This window comes from Erpetoichthys calabaricus, chromosome 8 (assembly GCF_900747795.2).
Source record: "Erpetoichthys calabaricus chromosome 8, fErpCal1.3, whole genome shotgun sequence".
NCBI lineage: Eukaryota > Metazoa > Chordata > Cladistia > Polypteriformes > Polypteridae > Erpetoichthys > Erpetoichthys calabaricus.
Window position 1 is genome coordinate 197284651 of NC_041401.2, and position 27171 is coordinate 197311821.

Here is a 27171-nt window from a genome sequence, read left to right on the forward strand (position 1 = left end):
AAGAACCGCCGGCGTTTTGTTGTGCGCGCCAATCGCCACGGAGGTCTGCCGATGTGCTGACAGACACAATTTATATAGAAAAGCGAGGGGGTGCGGGGCTGTCCCCCTTGGAAGGTGCAATGAAATTGGAAAACCATATTAAAGAAAGAAATCGGCCCTCACTGGGAGCTCTAGGAGTCCAGAACCAGGCAGGAGGAAACTCGTTCATTGCGTCGTCTTTTATTTTGTCTTCAGCAAATGCTTGAAGAGGGAGCTAAAGGACGGAGCCCTGGGCAGAGGTGGTGACCGCACAGCGACAGCTTATTGATCCTGACATTTACCCTGATTGGTTTGTTGGCTTGCACCATCTAACACTGACTTCTGATTGGTTCATCAGCTTACTTACCCAAATAAAAGTCTCATTTCTACTACATTCTCGACTTTAAACACCTCTTAAGTTTGGCTCTTATATGTGACAACTGGCACGTCTCCCTGTGCGCATGACACCTGGGTCACTTCTTAACCCACCCACAGGCATTTTATCTGTTTAGCCAACCACTGCATTAGTCTCTTCATGTTTTTTCAAAAACAGAAGCTTATATGCTGTTTGTGTAATTTTAACGTCCACTGCGACCCAAAACACTTCATGCACAATGACTACGTTACCCTTTGATGTTCCCTTATTCAACCACAGAACTTATCAACAGGGGTTGCTAATGTGGTCCGAACTGACAGTACGCATACATTAACTAAGGAGGTTCAGAGAAAAGCACCACTTCCTGGCGATCAAACTAATCCCGTCTGACTGCAGATTTTTTCCCAGAGCCCCATGATGCTTTGTTAGCTTTTTTGCGGCTGGACGTCAGGGAGCTTCAGCGGTCAACTTGACACGATTCTGGATGATCGAGATTGTTGGGCTGAACAGCGTCTTCCTGTCACAGCGCCGTTAATGAATGATTGTACATTCTGCTGATGCCTTCCTCTCACATCACCTTACAGACTTGTTGTTACTCTTGGACCCCAAAGACATTTTCAAGGATCACATAACACTATGAGGTAAAGGCTGAAAGACAGTTTAAAAAGACGCTTGTCTGTGTGTGTGTGTGTGCGCTACTCACTGCATTACGAAAAGCTCGGCGTGCTGGTGGCATCTGGCGTGAGGTGGGCGTCTCCATACCACCATGATGACGGCCTGAACTGAGACTGCGTTAGGAAACGAGTCGGCCACGATCAGTCAGGGGGCCAGCCAGGCAGTCCAGAGACCACCACTGCAGCAAAACGCCACAAAAAGATGAAGAGACCTTTAAAAGACGACACCCGTCAATTCTACAATTGATTTCTGTAAATATATTACTGCTTACTATTTTATACAAAGTCTACCCTTTACTTTGCTTATGGCCCCCAAGTAAACTTTGGCTCCAAATAATCCAAGCGGCCAATGGAATGCGTGTAGTGCCGCAGGTCAGTCCCGGCCAAACCGACACGCCGAGAGTTTATAAAAAGGTTTCTTTAAAGACCCTCCGGCTGTCCATTCGAATTTCAGGTTATTAGCCAGCAGTGCAATCTGAACACGGGACAGTTTACAAAAAATATCCGTTAAGGGCGACAGTCTGAAACTCAAGCGTAATTTATCAGGAATTTCGAATAGCACTTTGAGTTACACTTTTTGTATGAAAATGTGCTATATAAATAAATGTTGTTGTTGTTCAATAAGGGATTATAAAAAAAAAACAAAATGAAAACAACAATTAACATTCAGGCCAAGCGTCACTCACTGTAGGTGACAGGCAGGACTTGGTGTGGCACTCCGTCACAATGAACTCGGACATTAAAACTCCCGGAGGGTTTACAGCCCCTGGGATGGCCGTTTCACTTTCACCTCGACAGACTTGGTAACCCGTGAAAAAGTACATGTTTACAAAAAAAAAAAACGTCCATTTGACCGAAGAGTAAACCACACGCGTACTTCACCGCCTACGACTGGTACGGTTTTACAGGGCAAAGTTCAATCTGAAAACGCCAGACTGACAGACATGTTGAAAGAGCACAAACATGAAAGCGTTGGCGTAACACAAACGGCATGGCCGCCGCACAACGAGAGCCGTGGGTCCGGACAGCAGAAAAACTCCACAAAAATACAAGAAGACACGAGCCTCTGGGCGGGCCTCCTCACGCCGCGCAGCAGACTTTGTCATATGTAACACATCACAATTCTCCTAATATTAGGGGCAGAGGTATTTAGGGAGCCTTATCATTTATTCTGAGACAGCCAAACTCTCATTGCCAGTAAAGTGACGCCCTTAAAAGTGGGTTCATCCTACCTGTTTAACCCCCTTGGCCCCTTCACAGGCACGTGAAGGATTTCGTTTACGGTGGCACGTTAACCTCGGCGACAAATGCGAAGGAATACACACCCGGCTGTGCCTTTGCTTTCCTTTTAAAGTGACCCACAAACACAGCCAGGTTCAAACTCAGGATTGGGGGGCCGGGGGTCATGAGACGAGATGCACACGTCCACCGGGGGGCTGCCATGTCCTCCCTCACACACACACACATAGACACACACACACATACACACACACACACACGGGACGATTTAGAGCCACCAATGAACCAACAGGCCCCACGTCTTCAGGGTGAGGGTTTAGAACTCAAATTAATTTTCTTTTTTTAACGCCACATTTCCTAGTAAGGAGTAAAAACAAACAAAAAAAAAATCTCACAAAGTCGTTCCATTATATCAAATGTTTTCGGTCGTTATTCATACAGTTATAAAGAAGCAAAATATTAGAACTGAAACATACAAGTTGCTGGCATGTACAGTAATTCATTACTTACAAGATTTAATTGCATTGTTAATCTGTAAAAAAAAAAATATATTTCTATATTTAATCCTATGGTGTACAGTATAAACTAAATGACAAATTACCCAGAGTACAAAATGCTCATTTTTCTTAAAAATTACTTCCTTTTCAGGAAAAAATATCAACAACAGGTAATCTGTTCTGGAAATGACATTGTGTCAAAAGCCAAACGTAAAAGGAAAAATTATTTATTAAAAAAGAAAAATAATCAAGTCAAGTGTGCAAACCAAATCTTTGCATTTGTATGCTTGGAATGTAATTAAAATGTGACAAACTTTAAGAAGCAAACTAAATAGCTAAGGGAAATGTTAAAAGTCTGACGTGAAATAAATTATTTTAAACCGCAGAGGAGTCGGCGTTCGCTCTTTCAAGGAATCAACACAAAGCGATGAACGCGATTATAAAGTTCCTGCAAACCCAACGCACTTTACAGCGGGTTACCTTGGATTTCTGAACACTAACACTAATCAGACACGTTTGCTTCAGCGCTCTGCTGCCGTGTGCCAGGGGGCTCGAGGGGGCACACGACGCCAGCCTTAGTGGGATTTCTTGTGTTCCTCTCCACTCGCCAGCACCTTCTTTCTTTGCCTCAACATGTGGAAGTACAACTGAGGGAAAACTGCACAAAAACAAAAAGAAAAGAGAAAGAAAAAGGAAATAAAAAGAACCCAGCAGGTTACAATCACAAGTTAAAGAAAGATGGCTGAACTATTATAATAAAGCACTGCATGGCATTGGCCACATTCAAGATCAAGATACCCGAGTGCACCTGAAACTGGACGAGTGTACATGTCAACAAGTCTTGTTCTGCCTTACGGGGACACCACCCAATTCCTGCACTGGCACCATATGGGACTGCAAGAGAACTCAACCAAAGCCACAGCTCTTAACACAGCAGTGGATGAGCGCCCCCTGTTGTCACAGCCATGGCCTTTGCGTCGTCACCAAAAGCAGGACATCACATTGGAAGTCAATGAAGTTCCACCGTGGGGGTGCAAGGCCTCAGTCTCTGAAACGAGTGCCTCTGGATGCCCGCTGCTCAAAGTACTGGGTACCAGGTATGGGCACGGGAAGGAGGACCCTGACCGGCTCTTCTGGCCTGAACTGCTCATTGCCAAAGCGACCATTTGGAGACCCCTTGGCTATTACTGACGGTACATTTCTGTCTTGACAGTCCTTTTCTGTGATTGAATGTAATTATTTATTTATTTATTATTCTCCAGTGAGTTTGCTGCCCAGTGGAGGGACGAATTAAATTAAAGGCGGAGTGCTGGCTCTGAGGCTAGGGATCTGCACTGGCAATCCGAATCCTATAAAATGCCAAAAGGGACTCTGCTCTGTTGGGCCCTTAACCTGCAATTGAGAAAAGCATTATATAAATGTAAAGAATTATTATTATTATTATTATTATTATTATTAAATGCGGGGTCCCTACCAAGTGAACATTTACAAGTGCGCTGTTCTCTTTGCCTCCTCCCTCAGTACTATAGTGTTGTACCGTGTTAGCCATTTGGATGAAGTGAGAAGTCAAGCAAAATGACCCCTTATATTGGCTAAGTAAAAAGATTATAATATGCAGGCTTTTCGAGGGAACTCAGGCCCCTTCTTCGGCAAGATGTAATCTTGTAATTAAAATTGATTGTAATTGAAATTGCCTTGTAATTGAAATTGTTTGTAAATGATTGTAATTGATTACATCTTGCCGAAGAAGGGGCCTGAGTTCCCTCGAAAAGCCTGCATATTATAATCTTTTTAGTTAGCCAATATAAGGGGTCATTTTGCTTGACTTCTCACCTCCTCCCTCAGTTATTTTCACCGACAGAGGGAGTCAGGGGTCCCAAATGGCACTTTCCAGGAGGTAGTCTTCTAGGCTAACGATTCCTGCTCCAGTTGAATGAGGTTGCCATGCTGGACCCCTGGTGCCTGACACTTGAACACGGAGAGCTACCCGATTAAGGCCTCCATTCTTGTAAACTTGCAATGGTGTGAAGAAATCAGAGAATGAGTGTCGCACGCCAACCAACAGACAAACCAACACCTGCAATACTCACTTGGAATGTAGGAAATCATGACCAGGGTGAGGAATGTGTAGTAATCGAAGGAGAAGTTCAGCTTATTTGGCAGCTTCACAGAGTATAAGCCGGTCTTCTGGACGTACGGCAAAGCTGCGTGGATCGTGAGCAGTTCACCTGCAACACCCATGGGGTACAAAACAATGAACAGAGTGTACCTGCAAAAGGCCACAAAAGGAAAGAAACGTCACAGCTTGTCAACTCTCCAATTCACCTTCCTATCTCAGGAATCGCAGATAGATAGATAGATGGATGGATGGATGGATGGATGGATGGATGGATGGATGGATAGATAGATAGATACTTTATTAATCCCAGTGGGAAATTCACAACAATTCACAACTACTAACAAAACTGCACAGAATTGTTTATTAAAAGGAACTCATTACCAGATCTTGTTAAGTCTTATTAGATGATAAATGATTGGGATTGGCACAGCAGACCCCACCCCCAACCCCCCCGTGACCCTGTAGTTAGGATATAGCGGCTTGGATAATGGATGGATGGTAAATGATTTGGCCGACGTTAAGAAACATAAATCCATACTGTGCTACGTTCGTCTTCAACCTTCATAGAAACTCTCAGAAGACCTCGGCGGTCAAACTGTCAGATCGTAGCCCGGAGATCAACGCAATTCTAAATCTGTGAGGGTTCCCAGGAGCACAGCGGCCTCGAGGATTGTGACACAGCAGAAGTCTGAAACCAGACCAACATTGGACAACGACAAACAATATCGAAACGTTCATCGAAAATCTCACATTGCTTGGGTCGTGTAAGCCACATGAAGGAAGTTACGCAGCCATCTGCTCACCACAACGTATTCTCACAAAAACACAAAGTTAAAGAAACCTTCTTCTTATATAATATGCCAGTGTGGCTGTCCGGTTGTCTGTCACTTGCAAACCTTTTGACCTGAAATTTGGTGCACATGTACTACATGATGTCTACTCTCCGCTTTCAGGGTGAGGATTTTTATTCCTTTTTTTTATTTTATTGTAGAATCAACACTTGGCAGTGGCCAGCAGGGCGGCAGTGTGGCACATGTGTACGGGCGCCATTCTCATCCCTACCACCTCCGCCGTCACTTCCTCTACCTCTTCATATCTTAAATCATTTTTGAAGCAGATTGAAGACTTTGGTGCCAAATTAAATAAAAAAGTAAGGAAAACACAAACACTGACTTCATCAGTTTTAACGCAAAAAGAAGGCCGACAGAAGAAGAGGGCCACTAGGATGGAGAAGAGAAGAGCTACTCAGGAAGGAGCGAGCACATCAACCTCTGAGCAAACGAATGGTAAACGTACAGAGAAAGAGGAGGAAGACTAGGAATGCTGACGTCAAGTGTGTTCACTGCACGTTATCGCCGTTAATTTGCTCACACACAACCGTGCATCTCAGTTGTAGAGCCGCCTTCCTCCATTACATTTCTACTGAAATCCACAACTGGAACACCTTGGACTTGTTTAGCAGCGGGCACAGGTGGGCCGACCTTCTACTTCTTGAAGCGTCTCTGAGGTCCCTTCTGTTCGTGACACGGTTCTCACCCGCTGTGGCACTTTGCACTGTGGCTTTCACATGAAACACAATGTTAGCCTACGAGCAGGTGGTTACTGGGCTGGACTCAGGACCACCAAATGGATGGGTGTGGGGGGCAGGTCTTCATTTCAAATGCTTGGTTGTCTTTGCACTCATCCAATTTTAGTTCATGAGTGCGCTCTCTTCACAACATCACAGTCAAACTACACGAGTTGGGGACATGGTGAGCACACAAGTGGGTGACATGAGTAACGTGACGTCTTGCTGTAGTCCAGTGTTGGTCACCACAGACCCTTAATTCTACTTTACCAACAGGGACGTTCTTAGGCATACGTGAACTACACATCCGCGTAGGGCCCCGACCATCAATACTCAATATGTTACCACTCATACACACAAGCGTACATGTAGGCCTACTGGTCATCTAAGGCCTTTTCTGGACGTTTTATTAGAACACCTTCCTGAGCTCCAGGGGGGGGGGGGGGGGCTCCCCCGCCCGACCCCTCCCCAATCCAGGACCTGCACATTTCTGAACCGCGTAGGGCCCCCAAACTGCTAAGAAGGGCCCTGTTACCAACGTTGAGATTACGTTTTCTTCAGCCATCACTGCCATCCGGGGGTATGTGACATATTACAGTGTATTGTTTTTGGGTGGAGAATTCCTTTTAAATGAATACAAAGAGAAGTTCATTTCTTTAAAGGTTACCTGGCCCATTTAATGAGGTAAGGAAGATGATTCAGAAGGCTGAATGTGTAAAAAGAGTAGCGGATTATCTCAGTGACTGTCCAAGCGACTACAAAAAGCAAAACGCTGTCTTCATTTTGGACCTAAAATGAAAGAAAGAAAGTGTAAGAAGACGCCGACTGAAGACTCCGCACACACTCGGCATTTAATCTCTCGTCATCCTGCTAAACAACTGCCAACATTCCCTCGACGGGCGTGCCCACCGCAGCCAAATAAAGCCTTTGATGTGCCACTCTTCGCCACCTATGTAAATGACGACATTTCACATACGGCTCAGTGGTCCGTTTCTGGCTCACTCGGCCCCCTCTAAGCGTGTCCAGACTTGAGGCTTCATGACAGAAGTGAGCGCTTGAGGCAGACACAAGGCGCGTTTTATTGTCCTAGGAGATAAAAAGATCCGGGCTGCTCCTGTAGTCAAATCAAAACCCAGCAAGGAATCTGCCGTCACCGTTGGCTCGGGTGTTTACAGCGGACCCTGCCAGCGCTGACATTCATGAGATGAGAACATCGAATATTCTGAGAGCTTCCTAAAGTTAGGACAGAGAATTACGGAAAAAAAAAATGGATTCTTCCATTCAGTGCAACAGAAATCAGGTTAGAAAAGTTAAAGGTGACACTAATTAGGTTTGCACCTGTTGGTGTGGCACTGCAGCCCAGTGGGGACACTAGTGACAAATAACAGAAGAATCCCAAACGGAGCAACAATAACCCAACAATCACTCCACTTATTAGCCAGAGTGTGCCCACCATTCGGTGGGCACTCCTACCACTTCACGGAGCCCGTATTGTATTTACATTAACAACGCATTCTCAAACATCACCCTCTGGCACAGACTCCATACTGAGATGTGTCGCCACCTCAGAAGGCTGTTGAAGGAGACCCCCAGCTCCTTTCCAATTCTGTGGCTTCTTTCAAAGCTATGGCCCAAGAGCTCGCCAGCCACCACTGCCCACGTGGTCTAAAGTGGTCGGTGACGGGAGAAGTCATATTCATATCACAAAATCATAAAGGCTCGCTGAATCCATTTCTAAAAAAAAAAAACACGTGCGCAGGCCCTCTGCCACCATTTTGTCACGGCTGAACGTTTTTTTTTTTATCGTGAAAACTTCAGAGGGGAAAGTAAAACTTTTGATTTGATCTTGAAAATATTATAAACTTGTTTTTATTTTTTATAGACCGAACAAGAAAACCTTCAAGAAAAAGGACGCCACAGGAGTGCAGGCCGAGCATATTTAACACATCACGACACTCCAAAGATACACAAGAGTTTGATCCGAGAACCTTCACTGCAGTCGCCACCTCACTTGTGGCTTAGGGATGTCGGTCCTGCGCTGGCCTCTGATTGGACCCCAACGCCATCAGAAACGCACTAGGCACAAAACAAATCGGCTTCAGAAAAGGCACATTCAGGCTCTGTGGTGCTCAGTGGAGACAAAGGAGCAGGTTACAGGCCCAAACCGAGCGTCAGTGAGCCTCTCCACACCGCTCAGTGAACTGTCATTGCTACGTTTTCAGCGGCAGCAGCATCCTCGTGACATCAGAGCACAGACACGGGAGGAAGAAGGGTGTCCTGCGGTTTCTTGTGAATAACATGGAAGTCTACATTTGAATACATTGTTGTTACAGTTGTGCCGAGCGAGACCAAGTGTCACCTGTCGGTTAGTCATGCAAATACGAATTTGACTGTTCATCTGTCTATGCGACAAACACACATGTAGTCTTTATACAGCTGTATGTATGTCAGGGGGTCAGTAACACAAAATCCTACATCACTGAGGGTCTCTCCTGGACTCTCAATACCACACCAGGTCAAGAAAGTTCAGCAGAGGTTACACGTCCTGAGGAGGCTGAAGCGAGTGACAATCCCCCCCATCCCATCCTCACCACCGAGCTGCATCAGACATCTTGGTACGGAAATAGCAGGGAGACTCGGCATCGGGTGCAGAGGATGGCTGAGAGGCTTTTGGGGGTCTCTCTCTCTCTCCCATCTACTGAGGACATGTTTAAGGACAGCTGCAAGAAGAAAGCCCTCAGCATTGTGAGGGACTCCCCCCTCATGGGCGGTTTGCTCTCTCGTCATCTTGGTAGGAGACATCAAGAACTGCCAGAATGTGCGGTGGCTTCTTTCCTAACTCTCAGTGTCAAGCATATATCATATATACTCACGTATAAGTAAAAATCGATCATAAAATCAGACCCCAACTTGTATGCCGTTCAAAAATACGACACTTACATTTTATATTATTTTTACATCTGCTTGCCTCCTCCAGTCTCACCTCAGTTTCTCAGACACATCAAATTAGTTACCAATTTCTTTCACCACTTCAATGACGTCTAATTTCAAACCAGCTTCACATTTTCTTCTGATTGAACACTCCATCGTAGATAAGGGATGCTCTTACGATAAATAAAGGGGTACGAGGGGGTGAGATACACAAAACAGTGCGTAAAACAGTGCGTACGTCGGTTCAGAATAGTTCAGGTATTACCGTGTGGTCACGCAGGCACAATACATAGAAAAAGAAAAGGCCGTGTGCCCCGTGGTTCCTCGCACAGGTGGGCGGGCGTTAGTATATCGTAATTTAGCATATTGTAATCCATATTACTAACCGAGAATAAACCGGATATGGACGCAGGTACACGGCGATGGGACCATGAGACGTACTGCGCAGGCACCTACAGCGCACGTCTCATAAACCGCAACCGAAGTCTTATCCACCGCGAACGAAGGAGTCACGGTCCAAAAACGAAAGAGCTCAACTAACGTGAATGAGAAATGAAGCAACAACGCGCCCATAGCTAACGACTAACGACACAGCCACACAAAAAGAGGATTCTGCGCTGCAGCCCAGAGTCAAACGGCAGAGGCTACGGAGACCCCACAGGTCCACAAAGATAGTACGGAAGGCGCGGGAAAGTACGAAAGGTGCAGGCATCCAAAACGCACTTCTGAATAGGACATGAAGCAACAACGTGCCACGAACTCTCCGTATTAAACGTACGGCATCCTCACACGTCCAAACCATATAGCATATGTGAATCACATTACAGTGACGCATTATTAACGGTACAACCACAGAAAACGCTCCGTATTAACAGTAAGTGCAATTATCCATATTACTAACAGTAGACAATGGATAACTAATGGAGTCACGGTCACGGCTCCAAAACGATCCAGCTCAACTAACGGAGCTACAAAAGCGAGCCCGCATGGATAAAAACAATAGACGTAGGCGCCTACAACGCGCGTCTGAAACCGCGGAAACAAAACTGTCTCGGCTCCAAAACCAAACAGCTCCGCATGAACAAATACTATGTACATAGACGGCTACAACGCGCGTCGGAAACTGCGGAAGCAAAGCTGGCACGGGTTCAAAACGAAAGACCACAACTGACGCAGATACAAACACGAGCCCGCCTGGATATAATCAATGAACGCAGGCGCCTACAACGTGCGTCTGAAATGCCGCAAGCAATGCAGGCACATATCGCATACATTCATCAATGTATTTCGGGTTACGCCGACAATAATCTCTTTCAAATCTATTTCGGGTTACCCAAGACCAGGGGTTGGCGAGCGAAGCGAGCAGGGGGTGGAGCCCCCTAGTTTAGCATATCGTAATCTCCTGGACCAATAGCAGGACTTTTCCGCATTCAACTTATACAACCGACATTGTAAAATACCAGAAATTATACGATAAAATCAAGTCCCGACTTATCTGTGGGAGAACTTATCCCTGAGTAGATACGGTAACAAGCCAGTTTTTATACATCGGATTATTTCATTTTAACTGAAGTACTGAATCGAGTGGTTTACATTTTTAACTCTGGTGTTGGTTGGATTTTGTGAATTTAGCGCTGTCTCTGTATTGTTTGTATCTCCCAATTATTTTTTTTGTGGTTTCCCTTTCTGCACACTCTGTGGTTTCGTCCCACTTTCCTTCAGATAAGCCTGCAATGACAAATAAACTGAACCGGGTCGGACTTTTTATTTTTTTTTTATCCACGTGAAGGGACTGAATGCTGAGACAGGAATGACAACGGCACGTGAGGTTTAACAAACGTTACCTTCAGGAGTCCTGAGGGGCGCAGACACTTTCTGATCTTGTGCTGTCAGTTTTGGTGGCGTCCTTTATCAAAGTTTAAGTTCATTTTACAAATAATTCATTTACCCTTCGGCATTTACTAAACTAAATTGCCCCAATCATAGGATTATGAAGTGACCTTACCCACCAAAGCAGAGTGTCAGTTTTTGGATTTAATGGGAAACTTTACACTTTACCGGGGGGTTTGGCGCCTTAGCACATGCCCGGCGTCAACAGTCCAGTTTTTATTAACATAAGGAGCTTTTTGGTTTGTAGCTGGTCTGCCTCTTCTCTCCAGTTGTTAACATCTTCTTTCCATTGGTGGCTTAATGCCTTCACGCAGACGCCTCACTCCCCTCGGTGTGTTCCAGGAGTGTCTGACGGTCTTCCCTTCCTCACTGCTAACGGCTCTGATGCGCTGCCATTGGTTTCTTGGTTGCCTACTTACTTACCAATAAGCCCTCGAGCAGTTCACACTCGACTTGGTCATCTGTCATAACCCAGTCCTGGAACACTCGCTTCAAAAGGAGCAGTGGCCACAAAATAAAGAGCTTCACTGCAGATTATGAAGGAGCACACGGAAGTGGAGAAGGCCAGGGATATGCTTGGCTGCTCGTCTCGTCTCTTCTTCTGCCACTAATTTCTGCTGTCTTTTCTCTACTGTGGTGGCCATACAGAGTTCTGCTCTCGTCCAGTTCTCGTCCAGCTCTCGTCCAGTCCAGACACTCCTCATGCTTACGAAGAGCAAGTCACGTTCAGTTAAACCAAATTGGCTTAAAGTGGCAGCTGGAGTTTTCTTTTGTTTAATTCCACTTTCATGCCGGCTACAAATGGAAAACTGCGCCCGGGTCTCTCAGGTAAGGGTGGTGACAAAGCCACTGAAGTGCATGGCACAGAATGCGGGAGGGCTTTGGAGTTTTACGATGAGAACGATGGTTGGACTCTTTTAGATTTTTGGCAAATACGGATATACAAACACGTACCTCTTTCACACTGTGCGTCACCGCCCAGGTCAGGAAAACACGAGACATCACCTGAAACCCCGTGAGTACCACCGATGAGGGCACAATTCCTACAAGAAATAAAATAACAGAAACAAATGTGAAAAAGACGTGTCATGAATGCACTTGGGCCGTGCTCTTTCAGGAGTAGCCCGCTAGCAGGTGAACTGAAGCTACAACGAGGACCGAGTGGCCCACCATTAGCCGAATGAGCCTGACGGGAGGCCACACGTGCGCATGGCAGTGGTCCTCAAACTCCGTCCTGGGGACTCCACGCGGCTGCAGGTTTCTGTTCCAGCCAGTTTAATACAATCGGTGAGTCAACTGACCTCTAACTGACCTCATTTAATCTGTGAGACGTTTTTTCTGCTTTTATCTTTCGTTTAGAAGTAGAGTACAGCAGTGTGATTTTCACATTTAGAAATGTGTGTGTTCGCCACAGCTTTAAATTCTTAACATTCTTTTGTTGCTTAGTTTGCTCCCTTCACTCGGCCGGGACACCCTGCCATGGAAGGATGGGGTAAGGCAGCTTATCAAGGATACTGCCTCCCCCAGGACACTAGATGGCGGCTTCCCTGGAATACAGCGGTGTCCCCAATGCCCTGCTGGGTACTGTGGGTGCCACCAGGGGACGCTGTGGGAAGATGGTGGGAGAACAAATTCTCCCAGCCCCAGAGTATGAAAACAGAAACCCTGAAGTACTTCCGGGCTGATTCAAGAACTTGGGTTCTCCATCTGACCCAGAAGTGCTGGCAAGTCACATGGGAGGAAGAACAGAAGCCACTTCCAGGTCAAGGACGATTTAACTCTTTCAGGGCTGATGTCGACTTTTGTCAAAAGGAGGTTGATGATAGTAAATTGACTGTAAACTATGACAAAACCAACCATTATGTTTTAGTTGGACTCTCGTTGCTAGAAGGAAAGTTAGATTCATTGGTTTGACTGAGATTTCCTGCACTCGTGTGAGTAGCAAGATGCAAACAATGGCAAAAATGGCACTGACATCTGGCGAGAGATCAAAGTGAATGCGTAAAGCAAAACACTCCATGGACGACATTTTGCCTATTATCTCTGAACTGGACTATGACTTGTCGGACTCAGATTTTGATTGAAAACGAATGTGAGGTTCCGGCTTCAGCTGATTGGTCCCCAGCTAATTGTTGTACTCAGAATGTTCGCCAGGGAGGACTGCCACTTAACAATGATAAGAGGTAGAAACCACATTGCAATGCACTGTAACTTTGTCCCAGCCACGCAAAGACAGCCTGGCAGCAAGCCTGAGGCATATTCTTAGCAAACTGGCAGCCACAGCATGCAGCAATAGACGTTTTATGTTGATTTCTGTGTGAAACTATTGCTTTTCAGAAACTATGTATTTTGGAAAAAATATTCAGCCCTCAAAGAGTTAAAGGACTGTTGGAGACCCAGCAAGAGAGCCGGAGTCGGGAGGTGTAGGACAGAGCTTGCTGGGAGGTGTGGAGGAGAAAACTGGACTCACTATTGAGAACTGTGTTTGCTGAATTGCCCGCTTATGAAGACACAAGCACTGTTATTGAGAAGAATCAGAATTACAATACTCCTCATTGCTTTAACCCCCGTGTCCTGTGCGTCTGTCTGTTGGGGTTAAAGGGGCAACAGCAACCCCCTAGTGTCTACAATCCTAATTATGTCAATTAACAACGTGTGGAGTGGCAGATAGATAGATAGATAGATAGATAGATAGAGATAGATAGATAGATAGATAGATAGATAGATAGATAGATAGATAGATAGATAGATAGATAGATAGATAGATAGATAGATAGATAGATAGATAGATAGATAGATAGATAGATAGGTGAGAGGCACTATATAACAGATAGATAGATAGATAGATAGATAGATAGATAGATAGATAGATAGATAGATAGATAGGTGAGAGGCACTATATAACAGATAGATAGATAGATAGATAGATAGATAGATAGATAGATAGATAGATAGATAGATAGATAGATAGATAGATAGATAGATAGATAGATAGATAGTTTATTAATCTGAAGGGGAAATTCACAACACAACAAACTGCATTCTCTGTAGGTCCTGACATTTTCTTTGGCACTGAGCGCTGATAAAGACCGCAGCTCACATCAGCGGCAAACCCAATAAGGTGCTTTAATCCAGAAAATGGCAGATTTAATAACCAGGAGATCTGAAAAAGCGGAATGAAGATCATGAAAAAGCACCAAATGGCCCCCACGTCACACACATACATGCATACGCTGCACATGGCTGACACTTTCTGATAAAAATGTAGCCAGCCAAGTCTGTAATTCTACGCTGACCCCAAAACACAGAAACTGTGAGGTGACGGCTCGCTAAATTAAGCTACGAGTCCAGCTAAAAATAGAAGTTGGTTGGAGTAAAAACCTGCCGCCACAGGGGGTCCCCCAGGACTGAGTCTGAAAGCCCCTGATAGAACAGAAGCCAATTTCTGTTTGCCCAGCAGTCCCGCTCTGTTGGTCATACTCGGCGTGAGGTGCCATCGATTGAAACGCACGTAGCAATGAAATGCCTCGTCCTTCTCATTTCAACAAATGGTACACGGCCGACATTCAGATGGCCCAGTTTGGCCTCCCAGGAGCAGCATGAAAAGGGACCACTGCGGCTCAGCCAGGCGGGTCACAGGTGGGACAGCAGGAGGACAAAAGAACAACAAGAGAATCACACTGCTTACTGCGGAGAAGGCAGCCTGTGTTAAATAAGAGGGTCTGTTTAAACCCGGAACTGGTGTCTGTGCAGTGGTGGTCTGGGTTTGGGGTCTGGGATGCCCCCCAGTGTCCACACAATGAAGCACATGTCGTGCCCACAGGGTCCATTTGGCCACTGGTCTAAAGCAGATGATATTTGTTTCTAAATCCTAAGTACTTTCTTTTTTAGAAATTCATTTAAGATTACAAGCAGGTGAAAATCTACAAGAGCCAATTCCACAAAGCAACACCCAAATAAAAAGTCTGTATGTTTGAGAGGATCTGTGGGCACAGAAAGAGGAATGGGCATGCAAATCTAAGTGCCATCCAGGTGCGAAACCTGCCACAGGAGCTGCCATCGCACAGGCGTTACTTTAAAGCGGCTTCATCTGAACAAAACAAATCCAAGTGCAGTACTTCTTTTCACCACACAGTGGCGCCAAATGTCCAACGCAATTTAAGAATCAAAATGATGAGGACTGGCGACAGACACACTTAACAGATCAAAACTAAAGGAAAGGCATACATGTGACAGTATAGCTACATCACCATCATCATCATCATCAGTTGTCTTTACTCCAATATGGCCGGAGCCTTTAGGCATAAAGCAGGAACAAACCCCAGAAGGGATGTCTAGGGGCACACAGGCAGTTTATGAGATGACGAGGACATACCAGGGTGAACTGAAGGGTTACGCCATTTGACAAAGGCAAGAGTGAAGTTTATTGTCACTTACCTACAGCACAGTGTAAAATCTGCAAATACAAAAATAAAAAAGACAAGTTAAAAACAGCCTTTAATGTCATACTAGGTGTCCCCTGCCGCTCCACCCACATGGAACTGAAACAGGACAGACTTTAAGAATCAATAAACAGGTGCGCTCCAACACGTGGCGACAGGTAGAGCGACTCGAACAGAGGCTGGCATGTGACTGAGGAGAGCCCCGCCCACTTCCCCCCGCAGCCTCTCTCTCAGATTAGCGCGAATAAATCAGTGCCACAAGCGAACTGTGATACTTAGCGGAATGAGAGAAGTCGTAAAATCAACCAGAATGTTCAAGCAACTTAGAGAGAAAAAAAAAATGATCTAAAACCGTGAAGTCGTTTGCTCGTGAAAAGCGGACAGACAGACAGATGTTGGATTTTTTACATAGATATAGAGATGGCACCTCCCCAAGGCCCTTTATTACTCTACGCTTTTACAACTGGAGCCCAGTGGAGTGAATGGCTCAGGGTCACATGTGGGATCAGGGCAGGAACTGAACCAGCAACCTGGTGGCTTACAGTCCTTATTATTATTCTTCATTTATTTATTTATTTATTTATTTTAAAACACACACTCTGCCACAAAGAAGGCAAACCCGTTGAATCAACAATTACAGTTCAAATTATGCTGACATCACAACTGAATGCGTCTACAGACCCAATATGGCCGCTGCTTTAGCGTGGGCGGGCACAGCATCAGAACAACACTGGCGGTGCCCAAACCAAGCACGTCGATTTAGAAAGTCCTCTTGTCGATTTTCTGGAGCTGCTCAGTCCATTCCAGGAGGCTTTACGCTGGCAGCGCTGCTCAGTTCAGGCCTATGGAGTCACGGGCAGTGTAGTAAAGTGAGCAGCGGGCACAAGAACACTGCAGAACTTTCCAGATCTGAAGATGTTTCTGACCCAAACTCACACAACACAAGCACATTCTCTACTTATGGAGAATGTAAAGTACAAAAATGAACTAAAACATTCATTCTTAAAAGGCTATTGTTCTCCCTGACGTTTGTGCGATGAAGGCCTCCTTGAGTTGTAAGACACTTCACTGCGTCACTGATTGTAAAAAAAACCGCTGGGGTGGGCTGGCATCCTGGCTGGGATGGATGGTCCTCATGAGGTTGGCAGGCCTTTGTAATGGAAGGATGTGGGTGGACGGGCATCCTGACCAGGTTGGTTGGTGGTATCTTTCCTGGTCGGGGGGGCTGTTATAATGGATGGACAGGGGTGGGGACGGCTTCCCGGGGCCACGTGCTTCCCCAGTACACTGGGTGGCGACCTCCCTCTGGTGTGCCTCCTGTTCAGACACCCGCAGGGCTCCATGGGAGTTGTAGTTTTGGGTGAGCAGCCCTGTTGGGGTCCACGGGTGCACTGCCAGGTCGGGTATAAAGGAAGCCGCTCCGCTTCACGCGGGGAGTCAGAGTCGGACAGGAGGAGCGGAGAGGCGTATGGCTGGAGTTGATGGGGTGCAGAAGGTATTTGTGGCAGTCACTCTGCTTATTGGCATCGGGAACGGTGTCTGGGTTAGAGTCCTGCAGCGCCCCCTAGTGCTTCACACGTTGTGATGTTGAAATGCATGGCCAGAAGCTCAACTTGCTGACAAGTTTTTAGCCAAGTCAGACGTTTGCTGCTAGAAATGTTAAGGGAGCGTAATTTTTAAAAGTAACTTAGTTACTTGACGTATTACTTACAAAAAAAAATAAAAAGGATGTAAATGTGATATACGGTTACCGATTCTAAAATAGCATACGTTACAAACACTGCGTTACGTGTCCTTCTTTCGTATGGAAAGCTTGACATTTCACAGGTCAGCACCCGACATTAAACCCTAAGCTCACATATGAAACGGACGACAAAGGCGGCCAAATGGGATCATTTGCTGGCGTTTTAGAAACGTGTGCTGTGAAGTAAATGCCATCCCTCCCCTAAGACTCGCCAAGTGAACGCTTCAATGTGTCGACAGCAACAGCAAATGGCTGCAGGTAACCTTTCTGAACAGGCCTCTGCTTGTGGTCGGCGCGCAGCACACTCTCCGTGGCCAGCTAAACGCCAGCGTACCCCGATAATCGCCGGCTCCCTGTGACGCCAAACTGGGCCGATTAGCCCAAGCCCATGCAGGACTTTTCACTCGGCTCTCCTCATTTGACTGCACACAACACACCTTCTGTAGAACAGGGGTCCCCGACAGAGAACTGCCGGCAATGGAGACTCCCTCAGTGAAGGGCTACAGTAAAAAGGCTGCCCCCTGCGCTGAGGACACTTTTCAGAACGCTAGGCGGGCGAGGATTTGCAGCGGCGCAGAGAGAGAGCATTACAATGAAGTATTTTTATGTTTCTGACAGTTTCCGCATATGACACGAGTCTGTAGAAATCTCATTACTATGAAGTACATTCAGCAACAGATACAGTGGAACCTCGGTTTGCGAGTATAACTCGTTCCCGAAATGCGCTCGCAGTCCAAAGCACTCGTATATCAAAGTGAATTTCCTCATAAGAAATAATGGAAACTCAGATGATTCGTTCCACAACCCAAAACTATTCATATAAAAATGATTAATACAAAATATAAAGTAAAAATACATAAAACAAATTAACCTGCACTTTACCTTTGAAAAGAATCACGGCTGGTGTGAGTGAGTTTCTAAACTCTTGTGGGATTCCACCCAACGGGACGACATGCAGAAGAGCGTCCCGAAACAATCGCAGTCTCCCAGCGCTGTAGCAGTTCGCCTTAAAAGCGAATCCGAAAAGATCGCGGACATGCAATAAGCGCCTGCCGTCGATGGACGATACAAGGGACATTATAAATGTGCAGGGCCCTGCCTGACTGCTGTGTCCGTGTATAGGAGATGGCAGAGTCCGCTACAATAAATAACCGCGCTGTTGCTGTTTCAAGCTGAATAAAAGCTGGTGGTGCAAGACGGGGACTCGCACGTCACAGCACACACACACACACACACACACACACAGTCACAATGCTGTAGTAAACACTATACACTCATACGGATGTTGACTATATGAGTGAGGCACGCCGACTCAGACATAGAATAGGAGACGATTACCCACAATCCCGCAGTGAGAGAGAGAGAGAAGAACCATCAGTTGTGATCACATGACGCTCAGCAGACAAAGCGTACACATACTACTCGTATTGCAAGACGTCGCTCGTTTATCAAGTCAAAATTTATTACAAATTTTAGCTCGTCTTGCAAAACACTCGTAAACCAAGTTACTCGCAAACCGAGGTTCCACTGTACTTCCATTACAGCGAAGTGACCTTGAAATGCTTGAACGAATCATCCGCAGAGCAGTTAGTTCTGTGCTCGCAGCTCAGCTGTGCACAACGATCCCCCAAACACAAACACTGTCATTTTTTTTTTCTTTCTTCGAAATTTCCTCGTATTGTATTTTTGCTTTTTTGCCGTTTTTGTTTTTCGGTGGTTTTCAGTGATACCCTTTTGCTTATCGCTCGTCAACATTTGAAAAACATCCATTGGAATTTAACTCATAGATAGATAGATACTTTATTAATCCCAAGGGGAAATTCACAATTGTCACCCTCCTATAGAAACGGCAGACATGAAAAAAACGAGAACAGTGTTAATGTTTGTGATGTGCACTCAGTGATGTTGGAATGACTAATGCAATGCTTATGTCTTTGTTATATGCAAAAAAAATCTCAGGTTGCAAACGTATGCGAACTGCTGACACCGAAAAAGCCGTTTTGATGTGGTTCAGTGACGCTCGTTCAAAAACATTCCTATTAATGCGGCACTCATCCAAGAAAATGTGAGGTTTTTAAACTCCTTTGGGACCTCCGTCAACGGGACAACACACTGTGAGCCTGCTGTTACCCTGCCCCGGTAACGGACAAATAATCTTACATAGACACGGGAATTGCGCTTTGGGACGCACTTCAGCGTGTCGTTCCCGTTGGGTGGGGGGGATCCCAAAAGAGTTCAGAAACCTCACAATATGAAGAAGAAGAAAAGGATGATTCAGCTTCTGATTGCTGACTGTGCTGCCCACAACATGCTTCTGCATTCAGATAATGTTCGCGTTGAATTCCTCCCACCCAATTGCATGACAGCGCTTCAGCCATTGGATCTGGGCGTCATTTGCACCCTGAAAGTGTATCATCGCAAGGAAATGCTGAGACAAATTCTCGTCAGCATAACTTGTAGACAGGAGAAGATTAAAATAACGTGAAAGAAGCTACTGAAGCGGCTTCCATTTCCAACATCCTCCATTTGTGAGGCAGCGTTTTCTGCAGTGACAGCAACCAAAACGAGATTACGGAGCAGACTGAACATAAGCAACACACTTCGCGGGTCACTGTCTTCTATCGTCCCCAGATGGGATTGTCTGGTTGCAGGAAAACAAGCTCAGGGCTCTCACTGATTCTGCATTATGGTAAGCCGTATAATTTCTATTACTAAATTATAACTTAACTAGACGTTAAGCCCGTTACAATAATGGGTGCTAGAACAGTAGTGCATTCTCTTTGATAATTTTTTTTGCGCTCATTTTCTTTTTCTTCTTTTTTAGGTGGCATGTTGTTAGTAGATAGTCACAGTAATAGAGGCTTGTACGTCCGTAATATTTTCTGTTACAGTAATACTGGTTTGTATGTGGCTGTAATATGCGTCACTGTATTGTGTGCCTGTAATTTTCTCTGACAGTAATACTGGCTTTGATATCGTAATATGCGTTTAAGTTTCTGTCACAACAGCGGGCAATCAGCAGAGTCTCCCCAGCAACTGATGTAATGTGTGGCGTGCAGCTGATAATCGTGCCTGTGGCGTCTCTCCAGCAGGTACTGTGCAGTTCCCCAGCAAGTATTTGAATCTGTGCTGGCGTGCAGCTGATTATCGTATGTGTGGCGTCTCCCCAACAACGGATTTTATGTGCGCAAAAATAAATCAACTTTTAAAAGTCATCTTATTGTAATATCATGAAAATTCGTATATTTAGGAAAATCCCTCCAACGACTGACACTTTACTGGGCCAGGCTTCTTAATCGCAAATCTGACATCCTCAGAGTGAACACTCGCACAACCACACACACTAATCCCACCTCTTTGGGGAAGCCGGTCTCCGCGTCTCAGTACCCGATTGGATTTTTCATGCGTTATGTTTTAGGTCTTACCTCATTTACCAAAATCCGATTGGATCGGCCGTGCGATATTTTATAGGTCCCGCCCTCTCTGTCCTGTGTGACGCGTCAGGTGGCATTTGAAGCATCGCACCATGCCCTGCGCATGCGCACTTCACCAGAAGACACGCACACTGGACGCACACAGGGATTTTATTAAAGAGGATAATAATAGAAATGTAATGTAAATTGTGTATAAAACTGCCCTACGAACCTGCCCATAATCACCCCACAAACCCCAACCCACCCCACCGGTCCCTGAAAAAAGTTGCTTCTAGTAAAGCGGTCCTTGGTGTTAGAAAGGTAGGGGACCACTGCTGTAGAAGACACCAGAAGGCCGGAGCGCACACAACAAACGACGCAGCTGCTAAATTTGATTGATTTATTTTTTGGAGTGTTGGCCGTAAGCTTCAGCAGCGCCGCACGACTTGATTATCGGTTTTATTTGACGTAGCGCTGCTATTTTTAGCTCAACAAAAGAAGTGCTGCGTTATGCTAAGAAGTAATCGGAGTACGTAACACACGTCACTTCTCACACAGTACGTAGTAAGGGCCTACTAGAAGATGAAGTCGGCTCGGCCCGATGCTTCTTATTACTTCTGTATACCGTCTGCTTTACTGACAAACATTTTACGCTTGTTTCATTTCGGAATAAACACTAAAACTCTGTTGGAATTCAACGCCTTAATTATTGCGCAGCTTCAGGAGATAAGGCTCCTCTTCAGTGAGTTACTTCTAACGCATTGTACATGGGACTGCTGCTCAGTGAATGTGCAATCCATCCATCCATTATCCAAGCCGCTATATCCTAACCACAGGGGCATGGGGGTCTGCTGGAGCCAATCCCAGCCAACACAGGGCACAAGGCAGGAAACAAACCCCGGGCAAGGCGCACAGACACACGCACACACACACACCAAGCACACGCTAGGGACAATTTAGGATCACCAATGCACCTAACCTGCATGTCTTTGGACTGTGGGAGGAAACCCACGAAGACACGGGGAGAACATGCAAACTCCACAGGGAGGACCCAGGAAGTGAACCCAGACAGGTCTCCTTACTGCGAGGTGGCAGTGCTACCCACTGCACCACCGTGCCCCCTATGAATGTGCAATCCATTCATTAAAATAAATAAATAAATAAATAAGTACAAATTGTTAAAAAATTAAATACATAAGGACATTGAAAACAAACATGGCTCTAGCAGACCCCCATGACCCTGTAGTTAGATAATGGATGGATGGATGGATGAAAACAAATAAGTTTGTATCCAACTTTACTGAGTGACTGCCAAGAGGCAAAACCCCTGAAAATGATGGCAGACTTCTGCCGTGCCGAGGGGCCTCTGACAGCAGTTACCATTTGGGGGGGGGGGGGGTCATGGCAGTGGTGCAGAGCTAACTGGGGGGTCCGCATAAACAGCAAACTGGACTGGTCGGACCACAGTATGGCACTGAACAAGAAGGGCCAGAGCAGGCTGGGTGGGCTCCCAGAGACGACTCCGCTCTTTTGAGGTGAGATGTTCTACCCGCCCAGAGCTGCCAGGGTGCTGCTCAACGCTGTGGTCTCGCACTCCGAGCTCAACAGAAGCCCCGCGTCTGAACAGACTTATCAGGATGGCCTGTTGTGGAAAAGAGAGGACGGCGGCAAAACTGAAAAACCCCCTCCATCCCCCTAACGAAGTGACTGAAGGCGGCCGGCTCCGCGTTTATAAGGCTTTACCACGGACACTGGCAGTGCACTGGGCTCCTGAAGCTCTGCGTCAGACTGAACAAACAACCGAATCACATGACCGCAGACATATGGCAACGAGGAAACAAGTTGGACATGTTATACCACAAAGAAAAGACAATGGCGATAAAAATATATATATAAAAATCAAGGTCAGTGCAACCCACCTCCAGCAGAGCTCCAGTCTGAAAGAACTTCAGGGGCTTCTCTATCGAGTAATAAAGACCATGATGGCTTCCTTTTGCCAGATACGCACGCACCAGGCCAACGGCTATCACCAGCCACCTAGAAGAGACAGAGATGAGGTTCACGTTAGGCCACGAGTACCCGATGTGAGCGGACACCTCCTTCCTGTCAGGCACATCCCGTAGCACATCGTAATCAGACGCTCCCGGGGCTGCGCATGATAAGGCGGCACCTCCACTGCTGTCACGCCACACTCTGCATGTTCACTGGGTACACAGCATGGCCAGCACTGCGGCTTTCACTAGTCACCCTTTGAAAACAAGACAATAAATAAATAGAAATCTTCATTTTGCTTGTCTGCTGAACATTAAAAAGTACTAAGAATGGTTAAGTACACTGACATGGCGGTCACTTGGAATTAGGAGGCCCCATCAATGCCAAGAAAACAATCGTCACCCCACTCCACGACCGTCACGGGCCTGTAATGGCAGGAGACAAAGGAAAGCCTCATTCACTGACGGACGCCATGACAGTCCCCAGGTTAGGACACACACACAAATCACAGAGTAATGCCCCCCATCAACAGCAGCCAATTCAGGGTCACAGGGACCACAGCCTGTCTTGGCAGCATGGCACATAGGGCAGGAACCAACTCAGAAGATGGTGCCCAGTCACTGCAGGGCCAATTCACGCACAGATCTAAGCTCACAATGGGCCAGTTAACTTGGCCAGTATGGCAGAGTTGAGGGCAACGCAGCAGAGACTTAACAGCATATGCCACCCCACTTTAAAAGCCTGCAAGAGCATCACAAAGCTCGGTTTCCCCGAGGACAAAGGGGCTCTGCGCTGAACGAGAACATGTCGTCCTGCACTTGCGCTGAAGTGTGCGGCTCACGGCCAAACCCAAAGCTGGAGTGCGTAGCTGTCTCCTCAGCTCAGATGGGGGCCGAGTGCCAACTCCAGACATTTTCCAAAACACCAATCTTACAAAATAAATTAGCCACAAACCAAAAGTCCACACACTGCGCCCTCGTTCAAGTCACATACCATCACTTCACCCCCCATCTATGGCAGCGCACGTGTTCTGACGCACTGAACCTCAACCTACCAGTTTTACAGCTTTTGACACGATTAACCCTGATGACGCGACACGGGGGCCATCAACTGTGTTGGACCAAACAAGGAGGCCCAGCACCCTACCCCTGTGGCACTCCGGTGTCAGGGGTCAAACTGGAGGCCGTGATGCTGGGGTCCACTTACAGGGGGAGGGCAGCACCCACCCCTCTAGAGCCTCAGGATTGTGCCCACCCTACACTGGCTTGACTTGGTCTTCTTCATCTTGTCTGCACCTGGCTCAGAATGCCGCAGCCGGGCTGCTCACCGGGACAAAGAGAGACCCCTCATCACTGGTGCTGGCGCCGTGTGTACGGCCAGGTTCAGTTTAAGGCACTCCGGACCTCATTACGCCTTACTGCCCTGGTAGAGGGTCCCTGTGGCGAGAGTGAAATCAAACATTCATTTCTTTCTATCGCACAACGGATGTTACTCAAAGCGCTTTACAAGATGCCAAGGAAGCAGTGGCATGCAAAGAAACACACATTAAAATGTAAAAGGTTCAATTACAGCACCCACCTTCTAGGACTCGCTGCCCATGGCCAGTTCAGCGGAGTGACATTACAAGCCCAGCTTTTCCTTTTCTCTGTCGCCTGTTCCTAAAGGTTATTGCTGGTCTCACTTTCTTAGATTTGACTGCCTCAGGTTCTTCAGCTCTCCTTCCTTGTGTCTTATCGGCGCGCTGTTTTGCGTTTAATTCTGTACGACACTTTGGTCAACGTCGGCTGTTTTAAATGTGCTTTATAAGAGCCAAACCTTTTACGTTAATATTGATGTTAAATTTACCCCCCCGTTTTTTTAATTTGAATGCAGCATTCTCTCAGATAATGGAGGATTCTGTTTACCCCTTAGAAGCCAACGCTTATTTAACGCTTTGCTACAGTTCTGTACTTAGACGGCTGAATGAGCTCGGATTGAAGTCAGGCTGCCAGACAGAAGGGCAATAAGGACGCGTGACCGTCATGTTCGTCACTAACAGACAGAAGTGACTCCACTCCGTTGGGCCCTTCAGCGAGGCCCTGAACCTGCAGTTGCTCCTTCTTGGGCAGGACGTTAATCTGCAAGCAGCAGGTCCTCCAACCTACAGGGCACACTTGGGGGTTGGTGGCAAGACTGGCACTGCAGCCACCATAAAAAGCCTCCCACAGTTCCAGTGCGGTGCTGAGGTGTCACCCGCTGCACTCGGGTCCCAATCTGGGTGGTGGGTGTGACAACACGCTATAATCAGCGCATGCGCCCAATCTAACAGACAGAAACTTGAAGAAATGTGACCAAGACATGTCAACCTTAAACAGGACATCATAGACAAGTAGTTCTTTTTTCTGGTTTTGAGTGTGTATTGTCACCTTTCTTCTTTATTTTTCCATGAATGATGTGCTTTGAATCTCACTAGAACTCTTAACACTTGGGCTGCTTAAGTTTTTACTTGACTGCTGGATGTCTTTTGAATGATTTGGGACCCCTGGGGCAGCGCAGCTCCACTGCCCGTCTCTTTGTGATCGATAAACGGCTTGTGCGTCGAACAGATTTAAATAAATCGATGACAAACCAAGATGTAATCAGAAGGTCTAAATCCTTATAAATTATCAAATGAAGGATGACAGTCGCACGACACCTGACAGGCAGCGGAGGGAGTGTCAACGTCAGCCCGCTTGAACGCACAGGCGCCGTTTACGTGACCTGGATTGGGACCAGCGCTGCTGCTCTGGCGAGGGGTCAAAGGTTTCCCTGTTCGCAAAGAGCATGCTCTTCGCGACAAATCAAACACGTCGTCAGACATTTAGGATGACATTCACGACATGACGGGGCCGCGCTAGCTTTGAATCCCATCAGCAAGTCAGTAAATTCACAACGAGCGCTTCTCGTTAAAGCTGACGATCGTCCCTCGATAGCTCGTCACACATTCGCCTTTTCACATCTTGGGTATTGGGACAATTCACAACCTTTGGTCACCTCTGTTTAGTGACGATTTCAAATAATGCTTCACTGCAACACGAGTTTGCGTTAAGAGAATCGAGTCCGATATCGCGCCTGTCACCTGAAGCCCTTACTATTACATATTATTTTCTAAAGGTGACACTTTAGTGTCTCCCAGCTGACCAGATCAGGAAGGGATGCCAATCCCATCGAATCAATTAACCTCAACTCCACGTCCTCGGAGAGCCACGAGTGAAGAATGCGCCAATTCCATGCAGCCGAGTCCCCAGTAAGAACTAGCACGCCATAATGTCCCAGAAAAGAAGACGGCAATCAATAAAATAAAACCCAATCACCCGTAAGCATTAGCGGTGATCCCCGATTTTCAGATGTGACAGAAGCGCACTTCACCACGACACTCGTGAGCGCCGTGAAACACAACCGACGAATATCAACGCGTCAAGCGGTGCAGCAGACGACGGTCGCCGTTAAGTCCCCCGAATTCCACCTTCACTCATTCATTCATTCATCCATCGGCTGAATTCCGCCCTGCAGGTCGAAGCCCTGTCCCGCACGTCTCAACGCCGCCCGCAAACACCTACCCCGCTGTCATCACCACGTTGTATATGACCAGGTAGGCCGTGGCCAGGGCACCGGGCCCCTTCCTCTTCTTAGGAACCACATCGTTGTGCGCACTTCGCGCTGCCCCTGAAGCAGGTGCCACCATGGCCGCCGCGTCTCCTCCTTGAGCTCCACACAACACGACACGACGACGACAAGCGGGCAGGAGGAGAGAGCGGCGCTTCAACTGTCACACTGCTGCCGTAGAGAGCGCGCACGCGGGCTAGAGTGTGGCGACAGACCGGCGCTTCTTCACTTGGGCGACATCTAGCGGAGCCGCCGATAAAGCAGCGCAGTCATGAAGGGTACAACTTTATACTGTTGGGACTGTAAATCGGCAAAAGACGGACCAGGGGTGCAGTCCCATTTGTTTGAATTTTAAACTTTCATTGTGTCTCTTAAATTTCTTAACAACAGGAAAGCATTTCTGTTATTGACACGTAAAGATAGATAGATGGATAGTTAGATAGATAGATAGATAGATAGAGTGAAAGGCACTATATGATAGATAGATAGATAGATAGATAGATAGATAGATAGATAGATAGATAGATAGATAGATAGATAGATAGATAGATAGATAGAGTGAAAGGCACTATATGATAGATAGATAGATAGATAGATAGATAGATAGATAGATAGATACTTTATCAATCCCAAGGGGAAATTCAC

The 27171-nt window shown here is 46.5% G+C and overlaps 1 protein-coding gene across 1 annotated transcript; it reads right to left on the reverse strand.

Moving 5' to 3' along the window:
* Positions 1-2709: 2709 nt before the first annotated feature.
* hacd2 (3-hydroxyacyl-CoA dehydratase 2) lies at positions 2710-26718 on the reverse strand. The gene is made up of 7 exons (XM_028808082.2): positions 26481-26718; positions 22830-22947; positions 15749-15767; positions 12266-12354; positions 7158-7279; positions 4895-5073; positions 2710-3462 (listed from the first exon to the last, which is right to left on the reverse strand). The coding sequence occupies exons 1-7, from the start codon at positions 26603-26605 to the stop codon at positions 3380-3382; spliced, it is 735 nt and encodes a 244-aa protein (XP_028663915.1). The 5' UTR covers positions 26606-26718; the 3' UTR covers positions 2710-3379.
* Between the last annotated feature and the right edge of the window lie 453 nt (positions 26719-27171).